General features: G+C 37.4%; 1 protein-coding gene across 6 annotated transcripts in view; it reads right to left on the bottom strand.

Annotated features, from left to right (window-relative positions):
- Positions 1–7,798: 7,798 nt before the first annotated feature.
- The window catches only part of LOC117813112 (HMG box transcription factor BBX), a 32,775-nt gene continuing 18,358 nt past the window's right edge, over positions 7,799–22,215 (bottom strand). For 5 of the 6 annotated variants that reach the window (XM_034684203.1, XM_034684201.1, XM_034684205.1 and 2 more), the window contains exons 8-16: positions 21,249–21,329; positions 20,415–20,480; positions 17,832–18,687; positions 17,610–17,742; positions 15,934–16,085; positions 15,635–15,724; positions 14,351–14,548; positions 13,640–13,847; positions 7,799–11,768 (exon numbers count right to left, since the gene is read on the bottom strand). In XM_034684203.1, the coding sequence (XP_034540094.1) occupies positions 11,690–11,768; positions 13,640–13,847; positions 14,351–14,548; positions 15,635–15,724; positions 15,934–16,085; positions 17,610–17,742; positions 17,832–18,687; positions 20,415–20,480; positions 21,249–21,329 (1,863 nt within the window). In that variant the 3' untranslated portion in view covers positions 7,799–11,689. The remainder of the gene's footprint in view (positions 11,769–13,639; positions 13,848–14,350; positions 14,549–15,634; positions 15,725–15,933; positions 16,086–17,609; positions 17,743–17,831; positions 18,688–20,414; positions 20,481–21,248; positions 21,330–22,215) is intronic. The other variant, XM_034684206.1, reaches the window with a different exon arrangement.

The raw sequence follows: 22,215 nt of genomic DNA, 5'->3' as shown, positions 1-22,215 counted from the left end.
ACACATCTAAGACTACAACTATACTTTAAATAAAGACTTTTTACTACATAGATTTTAAGAAATTTAAGTATTAAAGCTCCATATTTGTATCTGCAGATTGCATATTTGACCATATTTGAGGTACAGTAAAAACACATTGCTCAATAATTCCGAGGTATGGGTGATATATTTGCCTTCTACACATCTAAGACTAAAACCATACTTGATATGAAGAATTTTTACTCTATCAATGTGGAGAAATTCAAGTATAAAAGCCTCATATTTGTATCCACAGATTGCATATTTGACCATATTTGAGGTACTGTAAATAAACATTGCTCAATAATTCCGAGCTATGAGTGATATATTTGACTTCTACACATCTAAGACTACAACTATACTTGATATCAAGACTTTTTACTGCATAGATTTTAAGAAATATAAGAATAAAAGTCCCATATTTGTATCTGCAGATTGCATATTTGACCATATTTGAGGTACAGTAAAAGCACATTGTTCAATAATTCTGACTTATGGGTGGTATATTTGCCTTCTACACATCAAAGACTACAACCATACTTCATATCAAGACTTTTTACTGCACAGATTTCAAGAAATTCAAGTATAAATGTCCCATATTTATACCAGGAGACGCCTATATGACCATATTTGAGGTACAGTAAAAACACATTGCTCAATAATTCTGAGCTATGGGTGGTATATTTGATGTCTACACATCTAAGACTACGACTATACTTGATATCAAGAATTTTTACTGCATCAATGTGGAGAAATTCAAGTATAAAAGCCTCATATTTGTATCCGCAGATTGCATATTTGACCATATTTGAGGTACTGTAAATAAACATTGTTCAATAATTCTGAGCTATGGGTTGTATATTTAACTTCTACACATCTAAGACTACAACTATACTTAATATCAAGACTTTTTACGGCATAGATCTTAAGAAATTTAAGAATAAAAGTCCCATATTTGTATCTGCAGATTGCATATTTGGCCATAAATGAGGTACAGTAAAAGCACATCGCTCAATAATTCTGAGCTATGGGTGGTATATTTGACTTCTACACATCTAAGACTACAACCATACTTGATATCAAGACTTTTTACTGCATAGATTTTAAGAAATTTAAGTATAAAAGCCCAATATTTATACCAGGAGACGCCTATATGACCATATTTGAGGTACTGTAAAAAAACATTGCTCAATTATTCCGAGCTATGGGTGGTACATTTGACTTCTACACATCTACGACTACAACCATACTTAATATCAATAATTTTTACTGCACCAATGTGGAGAAATTCTAGTATAAAAGCCCCATATTTGTATCCGCAGATTGCATATTTGACCATATTTGAGGAACAGCAAAAACACATTGCTCAATAAATCTGAGCTATTGGTGGTATATTTGACTTCAACACATCTAAGACTACAACTATACTTAATATCAAGACTTTTTACTGCTCAGATTTTAAGAAATTTAAGTGTTAAGGTCCCATATTTATACCAGGAGACGCCTATATGACCATATTTAAGGTACAGTAAAAACACATTGCTCAATAATTCTGAGCTCTGGGTGGTATATTTGACTTCTACACATCTAAGACTACAACTATACTTGATATCAAGACTTTTTACTGCATAGATTTTAAGAAATTTAAGTATAAAAGCCCCATATTTATACCAGGAGACGCCTATATGACCATATTTGAGGTACAGTAAAAACACATTAATCAATAATTCCGAGCCATTGGTGGTTTATTTGACTTCTTCTCATCTAAGACTACAACTAAGCTTAACAACAAGACTTTGTCCTGCACCAATGTGGAGAAATTCATCAATAAAAGTCCCATATTTGTATCTGCAGATAGCATATTTGACCATATTTGAGGTACTCTAAAAACACATAGATCAATAATTCCTGGCCCTGGGTGAAGTATTATCATTATACTTCAAGAATAATGCAGTAATCATGACAGAATATCACACAATGTTTAATAAAAACCTGTACAAAAAATGTCAAAGTCATCAAAGACTAAACACAAAACAAAATCAAACACAATCCTCATCTTTTTACTTTTTGCACAAAATGCACTTCCAGTCTACATTCTTCATCTTTTTCCACTCTGCAGTGTCCATTTGTAGGCAGTGTTTATGGAACCACCTGCAACAGCTGTCACATTGAATCTGTAAAAGGGTAAAATAATTAGTTTTATCTGCAAAACACCATTGTACATAATTTTCTCTTCTTCATATCTGTCTATTAAATACTAAAAAAAATATTTAAAAAATATTGGTGCAGTAAAAAGTCTTGATATTAAGTATGGTTGTAGTCTTAGATGTGTAGAAGTCAAATATACCACCCATAGCTCAGAATTATTGAGCAATGTGTTTTTACTGTACCTCAAATATGGTCAAATATGCAATCTACAGATAAAAATATGGGGCTTTTATACTTAAATTTCTTGAAATCTATGCAGTAAAAAGTCTTGATATGAAGTATGGTTGTAGTCTTTGATGTGTAGAAGTCAAATATAACACCCATAGCTCTGAATTATTGAACAATGTGCTTTTACTGTACCTCAAATATGGTCAAATATGCAATCTGTGGATACAAATATGGGACTTTGATTCTTAAATTTCTTAAAATCTGTGCAGTAAAAAGTCTTGATATGAAGTATGGTTGTAGTCTTAGATGTGTAGAAGTCAAATATACCACCCACACCTCGGAATTATTGAGCAATGTGTTTTTACTGTACCTCAAATATGGTCAAATATGCAATCTGCGGATACAAATATGGGACTTTTGTACATGAATTTCTTAAAATCTATGCAGTAAAAAGTCTTGATATGAAGTATGGTTGTAGTCTTAGATGTGTAGAAGTCAAATATATCACTCATAGCTCGGAATTATTGAGCAATGTGTTTTTACAGTAACTCAAATGTGGTCAAATATGCAATCTCCTGGTATAAATATGGGACTTTTATACTTGAATTTCTCCACATTGGTGCCGTAAAAAGTCTTGATATTAAGTATAGTTGTAGTCTAAAATGTGTAGAAGTCAAATATACCACCCATAGCTCAGAATTATTGAGCTATGTGCTTTTACTGTACCTCAAATATGGTCAAATATGCAATCTGTGGATACAAATATGGGACTTTTATTCTTAAATTTCTTAAAATCTGTGCAGTAAAAAGTCTTGATATCAAGTATAGTCGTAGTCTTTGATGTGTAGAAGTCAAATATACCACCCATAGCTCAGAATTATTGAGCAATGTGCTTTTACTGTACCTCAAATATGGTCATATAGGCGTCTCCTGGTATAAATATGGAACTTTTATACTTGAATTTCTCCACATTGGTGCAGTAAAAAATCTTGATATCAAGTATGCTTGTAGTCTTAGATGTGTAGAAGTCAAATATACCACCCATAGCTCAGAATTATTGAGCAATGTGTTTTTACTGTACCTCAAATATGGTCATATAGGCGTCTCCTGGTATAAATATGGGGCTTTTATACTTAAATTTCTTAAAATCTATGCAGTAAAAAGTCTTGATATCAAGTATGGTTGTAGTCTTTGATGTGTAGAAGTCAAATATACCACCCATAGCTCAGAATTATTGAACAATGTGCTTTTACTGTACCTCAAATATGGTCAAATATGCAATCTGTGGATACAAATATGGGACTTTTATTCTTAAATTTCTTAAAATCTGTGCAGTAAAAAGTCTTGATATCAAGTATGGTTGTAGTCTTTGATGTGTAGAAGTCAAATATACCACCCATAGCTCAGAATTATTGAGCAATGTGCTTTTACTGTACCTCAAATATGGTCATATAGGCGTCTCCTGGTATAAATATGGAACTTTTATACTTGAATTTCTCCACATTGGTGCAGTAAAAAATCTTGATATCAAGTATGCTTGTAGTCTTAGATGTGTAGAAGTCAAATATACCACCCATAGCTCAGAATTATTGAGCAATGTGTTTTTACTGTACCTCAAATATGGTCAAATATGCAATCTGTGGATACAAATATGGGACTTTTATTCTTAAATTTCTTAAAATCTGTGCAGTAAAAAGTCTTGATATGAAGTATGGTTGTAGTCTTAGATGTGTAGAAGTCAAATATACCACCCACACCTCGGAATTATTGAGCAATGTGTTTTTACTGTACCTCAAATATGGTCAAATATGCAATCTGCGGATACAAATATGGGACTTTTGTACTTAAATTTCTTAAAATCTATGCAGTAAAAAGTCTTGATATGAAGTATGGTTGTAGTCTTAGATGTGTAGAAGTCAAATATATCACTCAGAGCTCGGAATTATTGAGCAATGTGTTTTTACAGTAACTCAAATGTGGTCAATAATGCAATCTCCTGGTATAAATGTGGGAGTTTTATACTTGAATTTCTGCACATTGGTGCCGTAAAAAGTCTTGATATTAAGTATGGTTGTATTCTTAGATATGTAGAAGTCAAATATACCACCCATAGCTCAGAATTATTGAGCAATGTGTTTTTACTGTACCTCAAATATGGTCAAATATGCAATCTGCAGATACAAATATGGGGCTTTTATACTTAAATTTCTTAAAATCTATGTAGTTAAAAGTCTTGATATCAAGTATGGTTGTAGTCTTAGATGTGTAGAAGTCAAATGTACCACCCATACCTCGGAATTATTGAGCAATGTGTTTTTACTGTACCTCATTTATGGTCAAATATGCAATCTGCGGATACAAATATGGGACTTTTGTACATGAATTTCTTGAAATCTATGCAGTAAAAAGTCTTGATATCAAGTATGGTTGTAGTCTTAGATGTGTAGAAGTCAAATATACCATCCATACCTCAGAATTATTGGGCAATGTGTTTTTACTGTACCTCAAATATGGTCATATAGGCGTCTCCTGGTATAAATATGGGACATTGTTACTTAAAATTTCTTTAAATCTATGCAGTAAAAATTTGTGATATCAAGTATAGTTGTAGTCTTAGATGTGTAGAAGTCAAATATACCACCCATAGCTTGGAATTATTGAGCAATGGGTTTTTACAGTACCTCAAATATGGTCAAATATGCGTCTCCTGGTATAAATATGGGACTTTTATACTTGAATTTCTTAAAATCTTTGCAGTAAAAATTGTTGACATCAAGTATGGTTGTAGTCTTAGATATGTAGAAGTCAAATATACCACCCATAGCTCGGAATTATTGAGCAATGTGTTTTTACTGTACCTCAAATAAGGTCAAAAATGCGTCTGCAGGTATAAATATGGGACTTTTACACTTGACTTTCTTAAATTCTGTGCAGTAAGAATTATTCATATCAAGTGTAGTTGTAGTCTTGAATGTGTAGAAGTCAAATGTACCACCCATAGCCAGGAATTATTCAGCAAATGTTTTTAACAGCACACGAAACACCATTTAAATAAAAATAACATGCAAACTGCAGGTATAAATAGGACTTTTATGCTCTGTTTACGACATACTTCACTTTGTAAAAACGAAAAACTATAAATAAAATATCGAAAAAAATAAATAAATAAATAGGACTTTTTCTTAGGCATTTCTCCACATTGGTGTTGTAAAAAAAAATAAGGAAGTCCATTTTTGTCATCATGGGCGCACGAACCACTCAAATGAAACATTTTATTTTTAATGTATGTTTGATATATAGGCTAGCTGAATGTCACTTATGTACCCTTATTTTGGAAACCGGAAGAAAATACGCTGTTTCTCCGCATTTACCACACTGCTGAGAATACTCGTGCACTCGAAATTTAAAGACGGCTGAGTTGACCACGAAGATCTCAGTGACGGACGGCTGGACCGCAGTCTTTTGTAAAACTGTTTTTTTTCCTGTATGTTTGTATAACTCTTTCTTCTTTTCTACTTCACCAGTCATCAAATCAAATCAAATCAAAAGAAACAAACAGACAAAATGCAGAGAGATAGAGAAAAAAGAACACAAACAACAACACAAGTATTAGCACATAATAAGTCGTCCTCCAACTCCCATAATTGAAGAATGCACGAGAAGTGATGTTGGATTCTTCATCTCTTATGTAGTTCTAGGCACCATTTTCTTCCACCCTGAAGGGTACTGGCCTGTGCCCTCTGGATGCCCTTCCACTCAATGAAATGTTTTTAAAAAGTGCCCCTGGAATGCCTCCTATTGACTTAAATGTGAAACAAGTGACGTCTAGAGGTCTTTATAGTGTATTCAATGTTAAAAAAAAAAAAAAAGTGATACCCTTTGAGAATAAAAATGTGATAAGGTGCCATTTTTCAAGTTTTCTCAGAAAGTGTTTTTTTGATTTGAATGTTTAATCAGTTAATTTGATTTGGGTTTTTTTTTATTGAACTTCTTAGAAAATGACCTCAAGAAAAATAACAGATGAAATCTTTTCAGAAAAGGACAGGGAGTTGAATTCAGTTAATCAAATATCAATAATTTAGCGTTTTCCTTTTAAATAATGGAAATCCCACCACCAATGGTAACAAAAATACTCACTACAGGGAATTAAGTGTTGGATGCTCAAAATATCCCAGGAGAGGACCCCCAGACTGCCTCTTGTTACTCTGCTTCAATGTTTAAATCAACCATAAACTGTCAGTATCAGGGGTTTGAAAGATGTTGCCCTTTTTACTTTAAAAAAAAAATGTCTTTATTGTTACCCCTGTCCTTCGAGTACACCCAGTTACCCAGTTTTACAACTGGAATAGAGGAGTCTATGTCCTCCTCCATTTCAAAGTTTGGGGGGCATTTGAACTAATATAATAGTTGTAGGCTACACAAACCAGTTAGTATCCTAAATAAGAATAATCTGTTATCATTAACATATTTAATCACTCTATCTTCTTTTGTGACCTTCCATTTAGAACAAGCATAGACCACTGGACTTGGAGATGGTCTTAATAAAGTGTTCTCCATCTCCAATTTGTATATTGTGCATTAACAGCCTTCGGCACATATTTTGGACTTGAAAGGCTGAATCTCTTCTCTGGAAAGTGATTTTCTCCATATGGAAAACTTTTTAGAACTATGCACTCCCATACCTCCCAAACATTTGTTTTTTAAAGGGTAACTAAACCCCTGAGTTTCGGCTGAAGAGCATCTACCCAGGAATTTCAAAAAATGCAATTGGAAGGTCAATGTATCAATTTGGACAGGGCTGGAGTTTGTGGAATGTGGTGAGGTAGGTTATATAGGGTATGATGACAGATACAAGTACCAAATATGTCACCATGAACTCAGCCAGACATTAGAAAAACTCCATTGCAGTTTTCAGGTTTCGACCTGCAGATGGCAGTCTCAACACACATTTTCAACACAATTTGAGTAATTTTAATACTTTATGCTCAACTACTGGGATTAAGACCCACATTGATTAACAGCACTATTAAATCCCTATGTACATATCTTCTCAGATGTAAAAAAGTGGATTGGGGTTTAGTTACCCTTTAATGACTTGTTTTTGCTCAACACCTGTAAGGGATAATGTGCAGTAAGCAGGTTATTATACCAGATTATACCAGATTGGAACCCTTGTCTAAAATGACATCTGATTGAGTATACTTTATTATCCATCATCATTTTTAATATTTTATTTTGAATCAACTTAACTGTTAACCTGCCATTATCTCAACAAAAGCTACAACAAAACCCAGTGAGGAAGTAACGGGTCAGACTGCCCAGCTGCAGCAGGTTCATTTTTCTGTTCAATGAGGATCATTGTGTCAAATAAATCAGCATAAACCACACAGTCTTTTCACACAGATGGAATAGATACTGTTTTAATAGGTGTTTAAGAAGTAATAGTTGCGTCAGCAGAAATTGTAAAAGGAATAATAGTTGCATCAGCAAACAGTGTTATGACATAAGAGTTGTGTGTGTGTGTATGTGTATGTGTATGTGTGTGTGTGTGTGTAGGGAGGGGTGATGTAGGATACAGAGGGCAAACAGGTGACTGAGGGATCCCTCACTAAGCAGGGGTTCCAGTAAGGCAAGGCTGCATTTAATAAGTGGGCTGCAACAATCATAAAACATAGCAGTCATGGTGATTACTAGTGACATAAATTAGATTCAACACATCGTACAAACTATCAGAGGAAAGAGACGTAAAAGATCTGCAGATAACCTCGTTCACATAAAAGCAATAATCTACATTCCAGTAAAGGGTAGATAATCTTATACATGTTCATGTATAAATGGATGCATATTCAGTTGTATATTTTATTGTTTTTTATTTAGCTAAACCTATAAAAGGAACAGTAATAAATAAGTTGAAACTCAAGCATTCAATCGTTCTATCTGATTGCAGGAGTGTCCTTGTTTTATAAACTGTCCTGCACAGACTTTACCTTTTACCACGAGGAAAGAGAAGTAGCAAACCAGGAAAAGGCTGTTTTACTACTGTTTCAATTGCAAGAATCTCTCAGTTATCAGTCTCATGAATGCTCATAAGGTACAGTAAGTCATTTGGACTTCAAATCTCCACAGATTTCCACCGAGTTCGCAGCGCAGCAGCTCTCCTGTCGGTTTGAAACGAACTACTCACCAAGGAACAGTACATCATCATAGCATACATACAGTACAATCAAGACTGAATTAGAAAATACAGGTACAAAATGATTACATTCAAGAAAGACAGTACTAGCACAATAGGGTATTATAGTCATTTCGGTAACTAATATAGGAATTTCAACTTTATAGAAGCATTTTCTAGATAGAAAAGTGAGGGCGTGGAGAATGACAGTATTATGGCTGTTTGGTAGATGTGTGGATTTCTTATCGACTTGTAATTTCTCCTAAATATATGGTTAAAATGCATAATTTTCATAGAGAGGGTAAAAATTATATCTTTTCTTCAAATACCATGATTATTTTGGTTTGGGTAATAAGGTGCAAATACTGTTTATGAACAGAGGCATCGAGTGGTGCCCTTTTGTTGCACTTTCAACTCTGGGTTCAAACACCGAGGGAGTCCTAGAGATACACAGGATGAATTGTGCTGATATTGTTACCTGAAGATTTACACACCTAGAAAATGCAGTGCAACTGTTATGCTTACTTTCTTGCAGAAAAAAAAACAGGATTCTGTTTAAATATAACCTTTCCCTTTTCTTTGGCAAATGTCAATAAACTCACTTGCTATAAGCAAATATATCTCTATTTGGGGGGAAGACAATTTCTTTGTCTTTGCAAAGAATGACACTGATGTCCACCAGTGGAAGAACCTTGATGTAACTTTCTCTCATATCTGAAAAAATATATCTCATTATTATTAGGATTATCTTAAAGCATTCTGCGGTTTCCTTTAGTGTAGTTGGGAAACATTGTAATTACTTTGTTAGATTTTAAACACAAATTTAGAGAGGAATCATAGATTCTTTGCACATATCTCCTATTTGCACACAAGGGCTTACATAAGCAAAACATCATTACTACGTAACAATGCTTTGATTTAGGAAAATACTATGAAAGAAAAGCAAGTTCTCTAAGACCCATTTGTTTTTTTGTCTGTCCTGTCAGGAAGAGTCAAATTACTCTCAACACATCGTATCACATATCATAAAAAGGTGAAGCAGTCACAGGCAGACACACACCTTCAGAGGTGAAGAGATGGGCTCAAGTGTAGAGATGCTGCATGAATCTCAGTGCCTGTGTACCTTCGCAGGTAAGCATAGAAACATGCGTCATCTAGGAGCCGGATCTCTTTTGACAACATTCTTGATCCAGTAATCTTGACCTCAGGAAAAAAAACACTGAAGTTCAAACAACCGAAATTAAAGAGCATCATAAATGCACACACTTAGAAAAACAAATCATCTAAAGAAAAGGAAGAACTACACACGTTAGAAATGTGGTTCAACTGAATGTGATAAATTAAGGAAAGTATTGGTCTACACAGAGAAACGAAGGCTGCGAGGGAGGGAGAGGGGTATTGCTAGAGAGTAAGTGTAGCTCTTAGTTGACCTCCATTAGCCTGTGGCAGCTCTTCCAGGTTCCATCGACCCTCAGGAAGACAAAAACCTGCAGCTCGACTGCATTCACCTTTTCTTTTCTTCACTACTTTAGCTCATGTAACTGTAAACAGAAGTATGGCAAAGACAGAGGCATGGAAATGGAATGATACGGACCGCACATCAACATCAAAGACTAACACAACAAGAATAATACTTCTACATATCACAATGATTGACTGAGACCTCTGAGTAGACCATTACTTGGCAATAAAATCTCAAAAGGCCAAAAGGAAATAAAAGGGGAATTACTTTTCTAATGCTCTGTCTCCATTCACTCCGACAGGAACCAAAGCATAGCCTTTTTTCATTTCTCATTTTATGAGACGTGATATAAAACGATTTCATGAAACATATCATCGATTCAGATTGTCAAACTCGTCTTTATGTGGCTGGCTTTAGCCAGGTCCTGAGGACACTAAAGACACAATTGGGGGCTATGTTGAAGGAACAATGCGTTCACTGGAGACAAAGCATTATCTCACCTTTCCAAGAGCAACTACGGCTACAAATTAGTGCAGTGTTTGTATAATAAACAAACAAAAAAACACCTATTCCAGTAAATAAGTTGCACACAAAGAGTTACTCTTCCTAATTGCTACGCAAACTGCAATAAGATCAAGTATCGACAAAAACTGCATTTCACCATCCAAAATTTTTACATCAAATTTAGGACTGTGACGGCGTCCAGTAAGAAACTGGCTGAGAGCTTGGTGGGGGGAGAGCAGGTCTAGGTGGGGGGGTAAGGCTATATCTGAATCACTTTCACACAACCTCCCTGTTACAAGAAGCCGTCTATGAGCCTGACTGAGACTTTATGGACCAACGTTTAGGTAACATGACGTACAAACATCCTACAGCAGACTACTTCAGATGAAAGGGTATGTGCAGGTCGTCTCTCACATTCAGTCTAACATGATTAGTTATGGCTACCACACACTCTTCAACAGTAGCATTATTATAAGGTACAAATACTTAACCATGATTTAAAGTAGTTTAAGAACACGCATCGGTGCACCAAAGGGATACACTCAGCAAGTAGTTTGTAACTGGAAGTCTATCCATCAGAAGCATTACCCTGGTTAAAGTCGTTTTGGGTCGAAGCTGGAAGGACAGAGCGGGGCCAGAGCTATTTAAACACAGAGGTATTCTAGCAGAGGTGGAGGGAACTCTTCAGTAGGCGTGTGTGAGGTAAAAAGGTAACAGAAAGCTGTGTTGTCTATAAAACCAATGCCGTGTTGCGTTTATCTAAAATGCTATTTTTAAATTGCAAGATTTGACCTTAAAACAGGGTACAATGAACCCATGACATCCATTTCTACAAGGGAAGCCATGCACTGGGGAACAGTTTGGTTCTTCCACAGGCCCTAACAGAGCATCTAAGGGGTTGGGAGCAGTTCAGAAAAGGCATCCTCCCTCCAACCGAAGGAAGGCTTCAGGGGAAACACTGAGATAGCGAGGAGCACGGAGGAGAGGGGCTCGTTCTCCAACATGAACCCGAGCTCAAGTAAATTCACCACAAGGGGGGAAGCTGGAGTCCGTCCACACTTCCAGATCAAGTCTCCCTTTAGCGTAGGGTTACCGCCAGGGAAAGTAAAGATCCACTTCCAGTGTCCATGTTGGCTTCTTACAAAAGCAGCAGAGTTTCACTGATCAGCACAAGAAATGAGGACAGGAGTCTGGCCGAGCTCTTTCTTCTTACTCTCAGCCAAGCCTCTCTGGCCTCTGAAACAGAACACAGAGAAAGACTCAGGAGTGCGTTCATACAATATAAACATGCAGGTTCTTCTTCTATTCAAGCTTAAAACAGAAAAGATTGCATTTTGAGCCATGACCCAGTTTTTACATATAGTGTTACAGGTTTTAAAGGAACAAATTGAGGAATGTTTGGAAGAGACTGCTTCAGATGGAAAAAAAACACTGTTTTGACAATGGTATAATCTTTGGGAGTGAGTGCGCCTGATTTAAATAGATCATAAACTAAAAGTGCTTTTACCTGGTGAGATTTTGGAAAAAATCCCTCCAGAGATAGACTTCTTAAAAAGAGTAAGCTGCTTTCTTAAAATAGTCCAAAAACAGTCATGTTACCTTGCCTGCATTTGCTTGTTTACCTCTGCTTATTGAACAGGTCAACTAAACGAGTTTTGAAGATGTAACACACCCCCATGTACAGTTCTTAAAACAGAAGGTTCTAGGATGTGATTGGTATCAGACAAAGAGGAGGAACATACTGGCCATTCATAAACACAATTAAAGAACACAGCAACTCCCACAGGGTTTAGGTTTAATTTTCCTAATGTGAAAGGTAATACATTTATTTTTCAATCACGTCTGTTGCAATTGCAAAGAGGAATCTAACGACTGTTTGTGGTAAACAAAACATCCAAATAAAGTAATGAAGGTGCTGAGTGGATTAAGAGTTTCAGCAGTGCTCCAAACAGCAGATAGTATCAGACGGTGTGATGAAGAGCAGGTCTGCTGCAAACTTTACAACCCGCTGCATTAAAATGACTGGTTAGCTCAGGTGAACTTCAGAAACAGTTGAACTAATCTGTTGTTTGAACCAAGCGGCAACCTCCAGTCCAAAAATATGAGTTCAATGCGGAAGTGCTAAAAACTGCAGTTCATCAAGGATCCGCTTGAGGCTGGCTCCAGAAGTATTGAAAACCATATACACCAATTCCATAAAGCCGATCTTTACAGCAGAAATAAACATGTTTACAGCCTGGTACAAAAGATGAGTGTAGTCTGTATAGCTCATTTGTCGATCGGCACACACTGTGGGGGGGGGGGGGGGGGGGGGGGGGGGTTCCTAACGCGGCAATTTCGAAGATATTTAGATTATGAGTCTTCCAATGAGAGACACAGCTGACATGATTGATAGGCGGGAATACTGTAGCTGTTGGCTAGGTGGCTCAAAGCCCGCCCCTTTACGTCACAATCGCTCGACAGCAGCAATAGGGCTGCCATCGACGATTGGCCTCAAAACAGCACTTCAGAAACAGATGGGTGACATCACGGATACTACATCCATATTTTATACAGTCTATGGTTTGAACACTGACACGGGTTAAAAAGCTGTAAAAACAGTCTTTCAAGACTTGATTTAAAGTTCTATGCCTGCTTACTGTTTCATTTGGGGTGACTGCTTCAGGACCAGGGGATATATTGAGTTTCAAGATATATAAATTACAATAAAGTTATGTAAAGTTGAATTGATCCCACAGTACATGCATAAACCTGATTTTATTAGTGTTTTTATAAACAGATGAATGTCCCTCTTGGAACGGTCATATAATCAAATCTAATTTATTACCTTAACGTCAGCCTGTTCTGCATTTGTGGACAGGTTTAATTTCTAATGTTACCAACGTGGAAAAGTAACTCCACTCTTTGGGTCAACCACAGGTTTAGACAATCCTCAAAATGAGCTATAACCTGTGCTCAAAGGCAAGAGCTTAAATCTGATATTGGCTGTTATTTGATTAAATGATAGTGAAAAAGTTATAAAGGTTCAACTGAATGCGTGTTTTAATAAATATGGCCTATGATAAAATGTTTTCAATAGTGTTGATCAGAGGCCGAGCTGTCCCTACCTGTGAACATTTTCCATGGCTGCTACCTCAGCGAGGGCTGCGAGGCTGAAGAAAGCAGGTAGCTCTTGTGGTGCCACGCTCTGCTCCGCCTCCTCTTCCTCCTCCTCCTCCGCCCTGGGATTACTGTAGCACCCTTCTTCATTGCATAAATTCTGTTGGGGTAATGGCTTCATATCCTGTTCCTGGGTCAGGTCCCTGTTTTTTTCCTCTGTAAGAAGTCAAGAATTAAAACAAAATGGAGGAACAGATGTTATCTATCTCTGCAGATTTCATTTCAAAGAATAAACATGTTCATACTTTTTCTGAAGAAAAAAAAACATCAGTATCTTCCATGCTAGAAAATATCCTGTCAAGGAAATGAAAAGCAACAGCCTTTGTGTATCATTATGCTTTGTTTGTTTAATATTAAATCTATTAAATGTGTTTGTAATATAAGATTTCCTGTCAATTTACTCTGAAGATTTCAGTCTCTATATTTGGTCTGAGATAATTCTGCTCTGGGCTGCTGGACACACTTTGTCTCAGTTATTTTCACAATTTAAAAAACATTGTTATATGTTGCACAAAAAAGTGATTGCTAAAAAATGAGAGAAAAACATTGCTTCTGATCCCTTCATTTAAAAAAAAAGATAAATAATAGAAGATTTCTTGTATTCAATACTTTTAACCTGAGTCGACAGGCAGATCAATTTGTAGTGATTTATCACTCACCCTCAACTGGAGACACGCTGCCATCAGCGGTGCGCACCAAGTGTGTGATCTTGGTCTTCCTAGCCTTCCTCTTCTGGCTACCGACTAGCATCTCCATACTAGTGGGGCCCTGCATGTCTGGGCACATTATGGCAACGGGGGCACATGATTTGGCTTTGGAAACTGAATCCAGCACGCTGGAGTCACTCTGTACCACTGCTGAGGAGAAAAGATCAGAAGAGATGTCAGCAGCTGAACCTTTGCACAAAGACTGTGATGAAAATCCATGGCAGAGACGACAGCTCTGATATGTTAAGTTTGCACACAGACCACAGCAGTTTAATCATTAAATTATACTTTTCAGAAATTAATCATTCTCTCTAAAGATTTTAATTCCATTTAAATGTGTTAGCTTGGGAAAACTTCATATTTAATTTGGTGTTCCCATCCATTATTCTTCATCATTATCGTATCAACTTTTTCTGATGACTTTTTGGGTGCACTGACTTGATGCACAGCGAGCTAAATACGGTGAAGTTCTGCTGAAAAGTTTAGAATTTAACTGGTTCTGCTTAAGGATTGTTTATATTGCCACATGTTGTCACACAAAACAAAGACTCTAATAACAGTTAGAGAGTAATGGAGCTAAAAAGATGAAACACCAGCTGCATGAATAAGTAAGACATAAGAATGTAATTCCACACGAAACTGCTTGTTCAGTGTTTTTCGAGGTTTATTTATTTGACTGAGTCTGTTTGAGAAAAAATCTAAGCCATTGAAAATTCGGATCAAAACTTCGGTTTTATCTATTTTACCTTGGCTTATTATCTGCAGAGTAATAGTAACATAATGCCTCCAAAATATGTGATAGAAAACTGATAAGCATGAGCATCCCTTCATTATTGTTAAAATTAGCCTTCACTTTTTAAAATGAAAGCCTGACAGACTGAGCTTTTATTCCACGCTCTTGTGTTAAATAAGGGATGAAAAGAATCACTGCTAACTGTAATATTGAATGGCAATATAAAAGAATCAAAGTAGCAGCATAGACACATGATAATAGTCCATTCAGTAGGGCATAATTCGAGTTTTAGCTCATCAGACACGTTTTAATCTTAATTTTCTAGATAATTCTTTTTAATCCACTGTGCTAACACTAAAGGACTCTTATCCTCTCCTTGTAAATTCTGTAATTGAAACTTCAAAGAAACAAGACATAACAGGGTGGTTTAGAAAATGCTTGAATGGGTGAGTGTTATTCACATCTCTACTTTAATGTGCACAGAAATCAACATTCTCTTTCACCTTTGTCCACTGCATCTGGTTTGTCCTTTTTGTGTTTGTGCTTCCTAACAATCTTGTGGAATGAAGTCTTTTTCTGAGATGGAGATGACCCTGATACAGCAAAGAAAGAAAAGAAACAAAGAGCATGGAAATGCTATGTTATGGAGTCTGACTGCTTTGGATTAAGCAAACAGAGAGGTGGTCCTGAACAGCACAAGAGTGGAGAACATGCCTTCATACAGGTGCAGAGAGGGCCTGGATGAGATGAGAGCAGTCACTGTGTTTTTAATACCATGTGAAATCTTAACTGTTCTCTGTACCTTTTACAGCTTTGGAGACTTCCTCTTGGACAGGGGAGCCGTCGCTCTTCTTCTTCTTTGTGACAGTCGTCCCCTTCTTGTCGAATGTCATCGGGCTGTACTGAGGAAGGCTGTTAAACTTCCTTTCAAACTCCTCCTCCAGTTTCCCGAGGCTGATAAGTGAAGTTTACATCATGAGCATGTCATGTAAGGCAAGGCAAGGCCAGGCAACTTGTATACTATTTGTATAGTGCATTTCATACATGAGGGCAACTCAATGTGCTTTACATTAAAATATTAAAAGCATTGGTAACATTCAGACAGGCATAAAAGAGCACAATTAAAATGACAAATATAATAAAACAGAAAAGAAAAGGATAATTACAAATATATTAAAAATTACATTAAAATTTGCATTCAAAGCGAGCTAAAATAAGCTAAGATAGGAAGGCAGTGGCAAATAAAAGGTCTTAATCTTTGATTTAAAAGAGGTAAGAGTTGGAGTGGACCTACAGCTTTCATGGAGTGTGTTCCAGATATGTGGTGCATCATGACTAAACGCTGCTTCGCCATGTTTCGATCTGACTCTTGGGACTGAAAGCAGACCAGTACCTGATGACCTCAGAGGTCGAGATGGATCATAAAGTAGCAGCGGAGCAGCAATGTATTTTTTGGCCTAAACCATTTAGTGCTTTATAAACCATCAGCAGGATTTTAAAGTCTGTTCTCTGACAGACAGGAAGCCAGTGTAGAGATCTAAGAACTGGAGTGATGTGATCTACTTTTTTGGTCCTTGTTAGGACTCGAGCAGCAGCATTCTGTATGAGCTGCAGCCGTCTCCATGGAAATTTAGGGAGTCCTGTAAGACACCGTTACAGTCGTCTAGTCTGCTAAAGATAAATGCATGGACGAGTTTTTCTGCATCCTGCTGCGACATGAGTCCTTTAATCCTTGATATATTCTTATGGTGATAGTGGACTGACTTTGTAATTGTCTTAATGTGGCTGCTGAAATTAAGGTCCGAGTACTCAAACATTCAAAACAAAACGGGGTCCAAAACTGTCCTTGAAGTTTCTCCACAGAGATCAGTTATGTGCTCAGATGTGAGCCTGAAGTGGAAGCAATCACAGCAAAGTTAAGTTTTCTTCTCACTGAGCACATTTCTCATTTTTACTTATATCTCTGATCATAAATATCTACAGATTCATACATAATTGCCCTACAACTCTACAGCAGGCATCCCTCTATTGATAGAGTACAGACAGTGAGGTAAACAACAAATCCTGTATTCTGTGGGGTTCAATTCTTGATCCTTGTGGCTCTGAAGCATCTTTTTTCTAGTTCCAACTACGGTCCAACATTTCAGCAGAGGAATATTACTGTAGGAATCCTGTATGTTATGGTAACAGACGGTTGGAACAGTCCATTGGCTGTTGGCTGATCATCCTAAATGTGATTACCTCCAGTCTTTTAGATCACAGGGTGTATAAAAATAGGACCCAGGTTTAAATAAAATAGAATTAAAAGGATAAACAAACTGTACACACTGTGGGGGATAGTTTTTGTACATTAAATAAAAGGTGTGCAGAAAAACATGAAGAAAATAACCAAAAGTAGGGATCCTAAAATGGACCTGTTCTAACATTTAATGCTTTTTATATAAATCTGGGACCATGTAATCAAAGAAAGTCGCTCACCCCTGTGAAGAGTCATCTTTGGACTTGGACTTTTTCAGCTTCTTGGGGTTATTAGGTCCCACCTGGGCAATCGTCCAGCTGTCATCACTCCAGTTTGCATCGTGATCAGAGGCACGGAAAGCTCCTCTTTTACCTACAGACACAGGACAATATTCTATATTAATATGGATCCACTTATCAAGTAAATGTCACACAAAGAAGCTGCTGGATCACATTGGATACCTCTGTCGATGTTGGCTCTCAGTGACGTCAGCATCCCCTCAGAAACGAGGGTTTTATAAAGGGCCCCTTTGCAGCTCCGCTCTGACTTCCTGGAGCCACGGTTCTCTGTGCTGGACTCACACATCCCCTCACTCGACCTCTCCTTCCCCTTGTCTTCTTCTTTGAGCTTTGGGGATGAAAGGCTGCAGGGGGAGTGATGGTCTTCTGCCATGCTGTCCTGAATATCTGTGCTTCCAATGCTTGCTTCTTCTGCTTCAGCCTTGGTACTAACATCAGTCATTGCTTCCTTTACCTCCGCCTCAGAGGAGCTGTACTGCCAACCCCGCTCTCCATCCTCCTCCATCTCCTCCTCTTTGTCTTTGATGAAGGTCTTGACTTTGGGCTTGGTCTTCTTTTTAGGTAAACCAGAGCTCCCACCGTTAGGACTGCTCTGGAGTTTCTTCTTAGGCTTCTCCTCTGTCTCCTTCCAGGCTCCTTTTGCCACTGCATCAATAGTACTGAACACACTGTCCACGCTCGATTCTGCATGGTCACACTTCTTCATCAACTTCTTTGCTGAGCAGGGAAACTCATCTTCATCATTTGACTTGAGTGCCTGTTTTTTCTTGCTCTTGTTTTTGACACGTGTGTTTTGGCTGCTGGGTTGTGGGGTGATGGCATCAGTGGAGGTAGAAGAGGAGAGCAGAAGTGAGGGAGCTGAAGTGTGCGAGGAAGGAGGACAGTCGTCTGTGTCGGCCGTCTCCTCCTTGATCTCTGGTTGGACTGCAGGTTGCTGCAGAGAGGCTGAGGAGGAGGAGCTGTTCTCGGGCTGACACACAACGGTGTCCATCTTTCCAGCTTCAGACGCCAAGCACATCTTACCAAGAACAACAAATAAGCTCAATGTTAAACAGATTAAAATAAACTGACAGCAATACAAACTCCTAACAATACATCTCTACTGATCTGAGCAGTGACGGTTCAGGAACACTGGGCTTCGCTCACCAACCATCCCTAAGAAGAGATCTGTTCTTAAAACGCATCTGCAAATTCATTTGAAAGATTCTGACGTCCACTAGAGTTATCTTAGGTTTGATCTTAACCAAGAGCCAGTCAATGCTCTGTCACATGTTCAGAGCACCTTTTTTGGGGGGGGAATAAATTAACCTTCTAATTGCATTAATATGAAACAATGTTGATTAACAGATGACCAACAGATGGATTGTAAATCGACTACTGGAGCTGCTTAATATAAAAATCAAATCAGCCTGTTATAACTACTGAAGGATATTATCATTTAGAGTCCAGTGTGCAATGGGTCTGTGATTTTATTTGCACATTTCCAACATCTCTCTACTTCTTTATTTCTATGTGTGCACACGACACTGCAGTCTCATGCCCTTATATGGGCAGTAAAGGGGCATATGCCTGTGCTAATAGGGAACATCAAGTACAGGCTTCAAACTTAAAAGCACATGGCATTCTTTCATTTAAAGAACAGAGGTGAGAACAATCCTGCAGTTTAAGAACAGCCTCATACTTGTCTTAGAGCTTTTCTTGAGAACAAATTAAAGCAAAATCTGAAGACGATGTTGGTGAATGAGGTCTGGTGTTATGAAAATCAACATTATGGCCTCTACAGATCTATTTCTTCTTTTACAGTTTAGAAAACCACTAAATTCCTAAACCACCCAGCATGAGTCTCCTGTGTTACCTGAAAGACTAGAGGTTTATCAGGGTTGTTCATAAGAGCAGGTGTTCTGTCAAATAAAGCTACAGATCAAATGGGCTACTACACTATTTGACAATAGGCTATTGAGATAGGCCTCTCCTGAAATCAAGATTCTGTATTAGTATCATGCTTCATTTTACTTGAACAGTGAGAATGGAGTGAAAGGGGGAATAATACTAGTGACTCTGTACTTGGAGCGTTACATGTTCAGGGATATTTGTTAAGTGTGACCCATTACTCCTGAAATCAAAAAAGCAAAGGTTTTGTAATCAGAATCAAAACATGCTCCCCATATTCTAAAAGTACAAACAGAGTGAATAGAGATGTAATGTAATCATGGTGTAAAGTGATTTGTGTCCGTTAACACTAAAGAAGCCTTTTTTTGTCAAAGCAGCAAATCTTAACAGAACACCTGTTGTCGGTCAGACCTTGTCCTCTTTACATGGCTGCTGTCTTTAAATCTCAGCTCATGTTACATTTTTAAACCTCATCTTTTAACTTGATTTTGGCTTTTATTTAGCAAATGAGCTAAAGGTAGCAGCAGTTCAGAGTCATAGGTATTTAATTCTCTGTGTTGGAGGTGATTGGACCTGCAGTAAGTGGTGCTAAAAACATGTGAATGATGAATACTGACGGGTCACTTATAGCAGTTTTTAAAGTGTATGATATTGAAGTGCTATTTTGCTCTGTGTACAATGACTCTGTCAAACTGCGGCTGGAGTCAGGGCTGTCTTGACTGATGAACTGATTTGTCAGGTTTTAGGGTGCAACAAGTTACAAACAGTGAGGTTGCTTTGAATTTAAGTCAACCAGATGTTGACTTGAAGATTAACCAATGTGATGCTTGAGGTGTAAATCATCAGATGTCTTACCTCAGCGAGCTGGAAGAGAGCAGACTGCCTGCAGGGTTTTCCTTCAGGTGCTGCAGACGTAGACATCTGTGAACGTATAGAAGAACCACTCTGTTTAGACTCTAAGGTTGTTATTACTTAACAGCCTTATTTATATTCCACCACAGACTTCATGACTTCAGATGTGATAGTGGGAACGATTAAATCTAAGGTCTGCATCATGAAGCTGGCTCAACACACACCCACCCCTCAATCCCTGACCCCTGCAGACAAGGTCTTGACCAAAGTTCAGATTTACACGTCCCTTTCTTCTTTCTGATTATATTCACAATAACCAACACTCCTCCGATGAGGCAATACACTCAATACAATTGCATAAACCATACCTCAACAATCTCTTACAGTTAAAGCAATGTAAACCAAATCATCTTATTATACTGTGCTCTAAAGATGTCTACTGTACAGTGAAGTTAGATGAAAGCAAAGCAACATGGTACGTAGTGCACATAAATATATACACACACACATTTACACATGAATAGGTCAATAACACCAGATGAGTTTGAGGATATTTCACTCAATATCATTTTAACTTCTTAAAAAAAGACAACAGAAATATATTTTTTAATTATCTTCAAAGACTGAGGAACTCTAGCTCCTTGAGACTGGTTTATCCCCCCACTCCTCTTTTGGTAAACATGTTTATTTCTGCTGTATAGAACTAACATGTTAACATGGGACCTAATGGGGGTACCGTGCTTTTGGAGCCACCCTCAATTGGAGACTTGAGGAACTGCAGTTTGTTGCACTTATGAACCAGTTATTTCACTGAACATCTCTGACACTCAGCCCTACCTCTGCCTGTGGGGAGAGGGCAGGCTGGACCCTGCTTTCAGTAACGTCAGGCGCTCTGTTGGGGATCGTCCCGGACATCATCTACACATTAAAAAAAAACACTCAGTTCTGTTATACGTTAGAAAACAACTAATCAGACGTTAATGTGAACCCTTCACAACATCATCGGCTGTAACAGTCCTTTAAAGGTTCAGTGTGTAGACAAGGGAATATTTAGTGATATCTAGCAGTCAGATTCTAGATTGAAGCTCCCCTGATAACCTCTTTGTCCTCAAACTGCTGCTTTTCAGACAGCCTCTCACTAAATGCAATGTATGTTATGCATGTTACTACAGTAGTTTGTCTGTTCAGTGCTTCTGTAGAAACATAGGGTTGCAACCGGAGGCTCTGTGAAAGGGGACAAGCTCATATGTAGATATGTAGATATAAAAGGCTCATTCTAAGTTAACAAAAACAGAAAGATTCTTATATTCAAGTCATTAGACACTAATTTGAACATGTTAATGTCTATTACATTCCATTTCACCAAGTGTGTTCTGCTAAATACCACACACTGCACCTTTCATTTTAAAGTAATAAAACATCCAGGATGGCCCTAATCTAATATCATTCTGTTTATTGATGCACTAAGAACAATAACAGCTCTATTTTTTATTCTATACTTACCCCAACATTAAAGTAAGGTAGAAGTATAAAGCTTCATAAAAGCAGAAATAAAAAGCTCCTCAATAATGTACAATATTGTTTTATTTTCTACAGCTGACACTGTCAGTTGATGTATTCAAATTCAACTTCTCATCAGCGTTGTCCGATATGTTGAACCTTGAAAGACGATATCTGTTATTCATAAGTGATCAGAAATGACTGATATCTATGATTGATGATGAAAACACATTTTGAACAGGTAGATTATGTTTTATAAATAACTCAAATTATCTTTATAACATGTTTATGAATGGTCAAACAA

Source organism: Notolabrus celidotus, chromosome 5 (assembly GCF_009762535.1).
Source record: "Notolabrus celidotus isolate fNotCel1 chromosome 5, fNotCel1.pri, whole genome shotgun sequence".
In the NCBI taxonomy this organism is placed as follows: Eukaryota; Metazoa; Chordata; class Actinopteri; order Labriformes; family Labridae; genus Notolabrus; species Notolabrus celidotus.
Note: the sequence above shows the minus strand (reverse complement) of the source record. Positions and strands in the feature narration are given on the sequence as shown.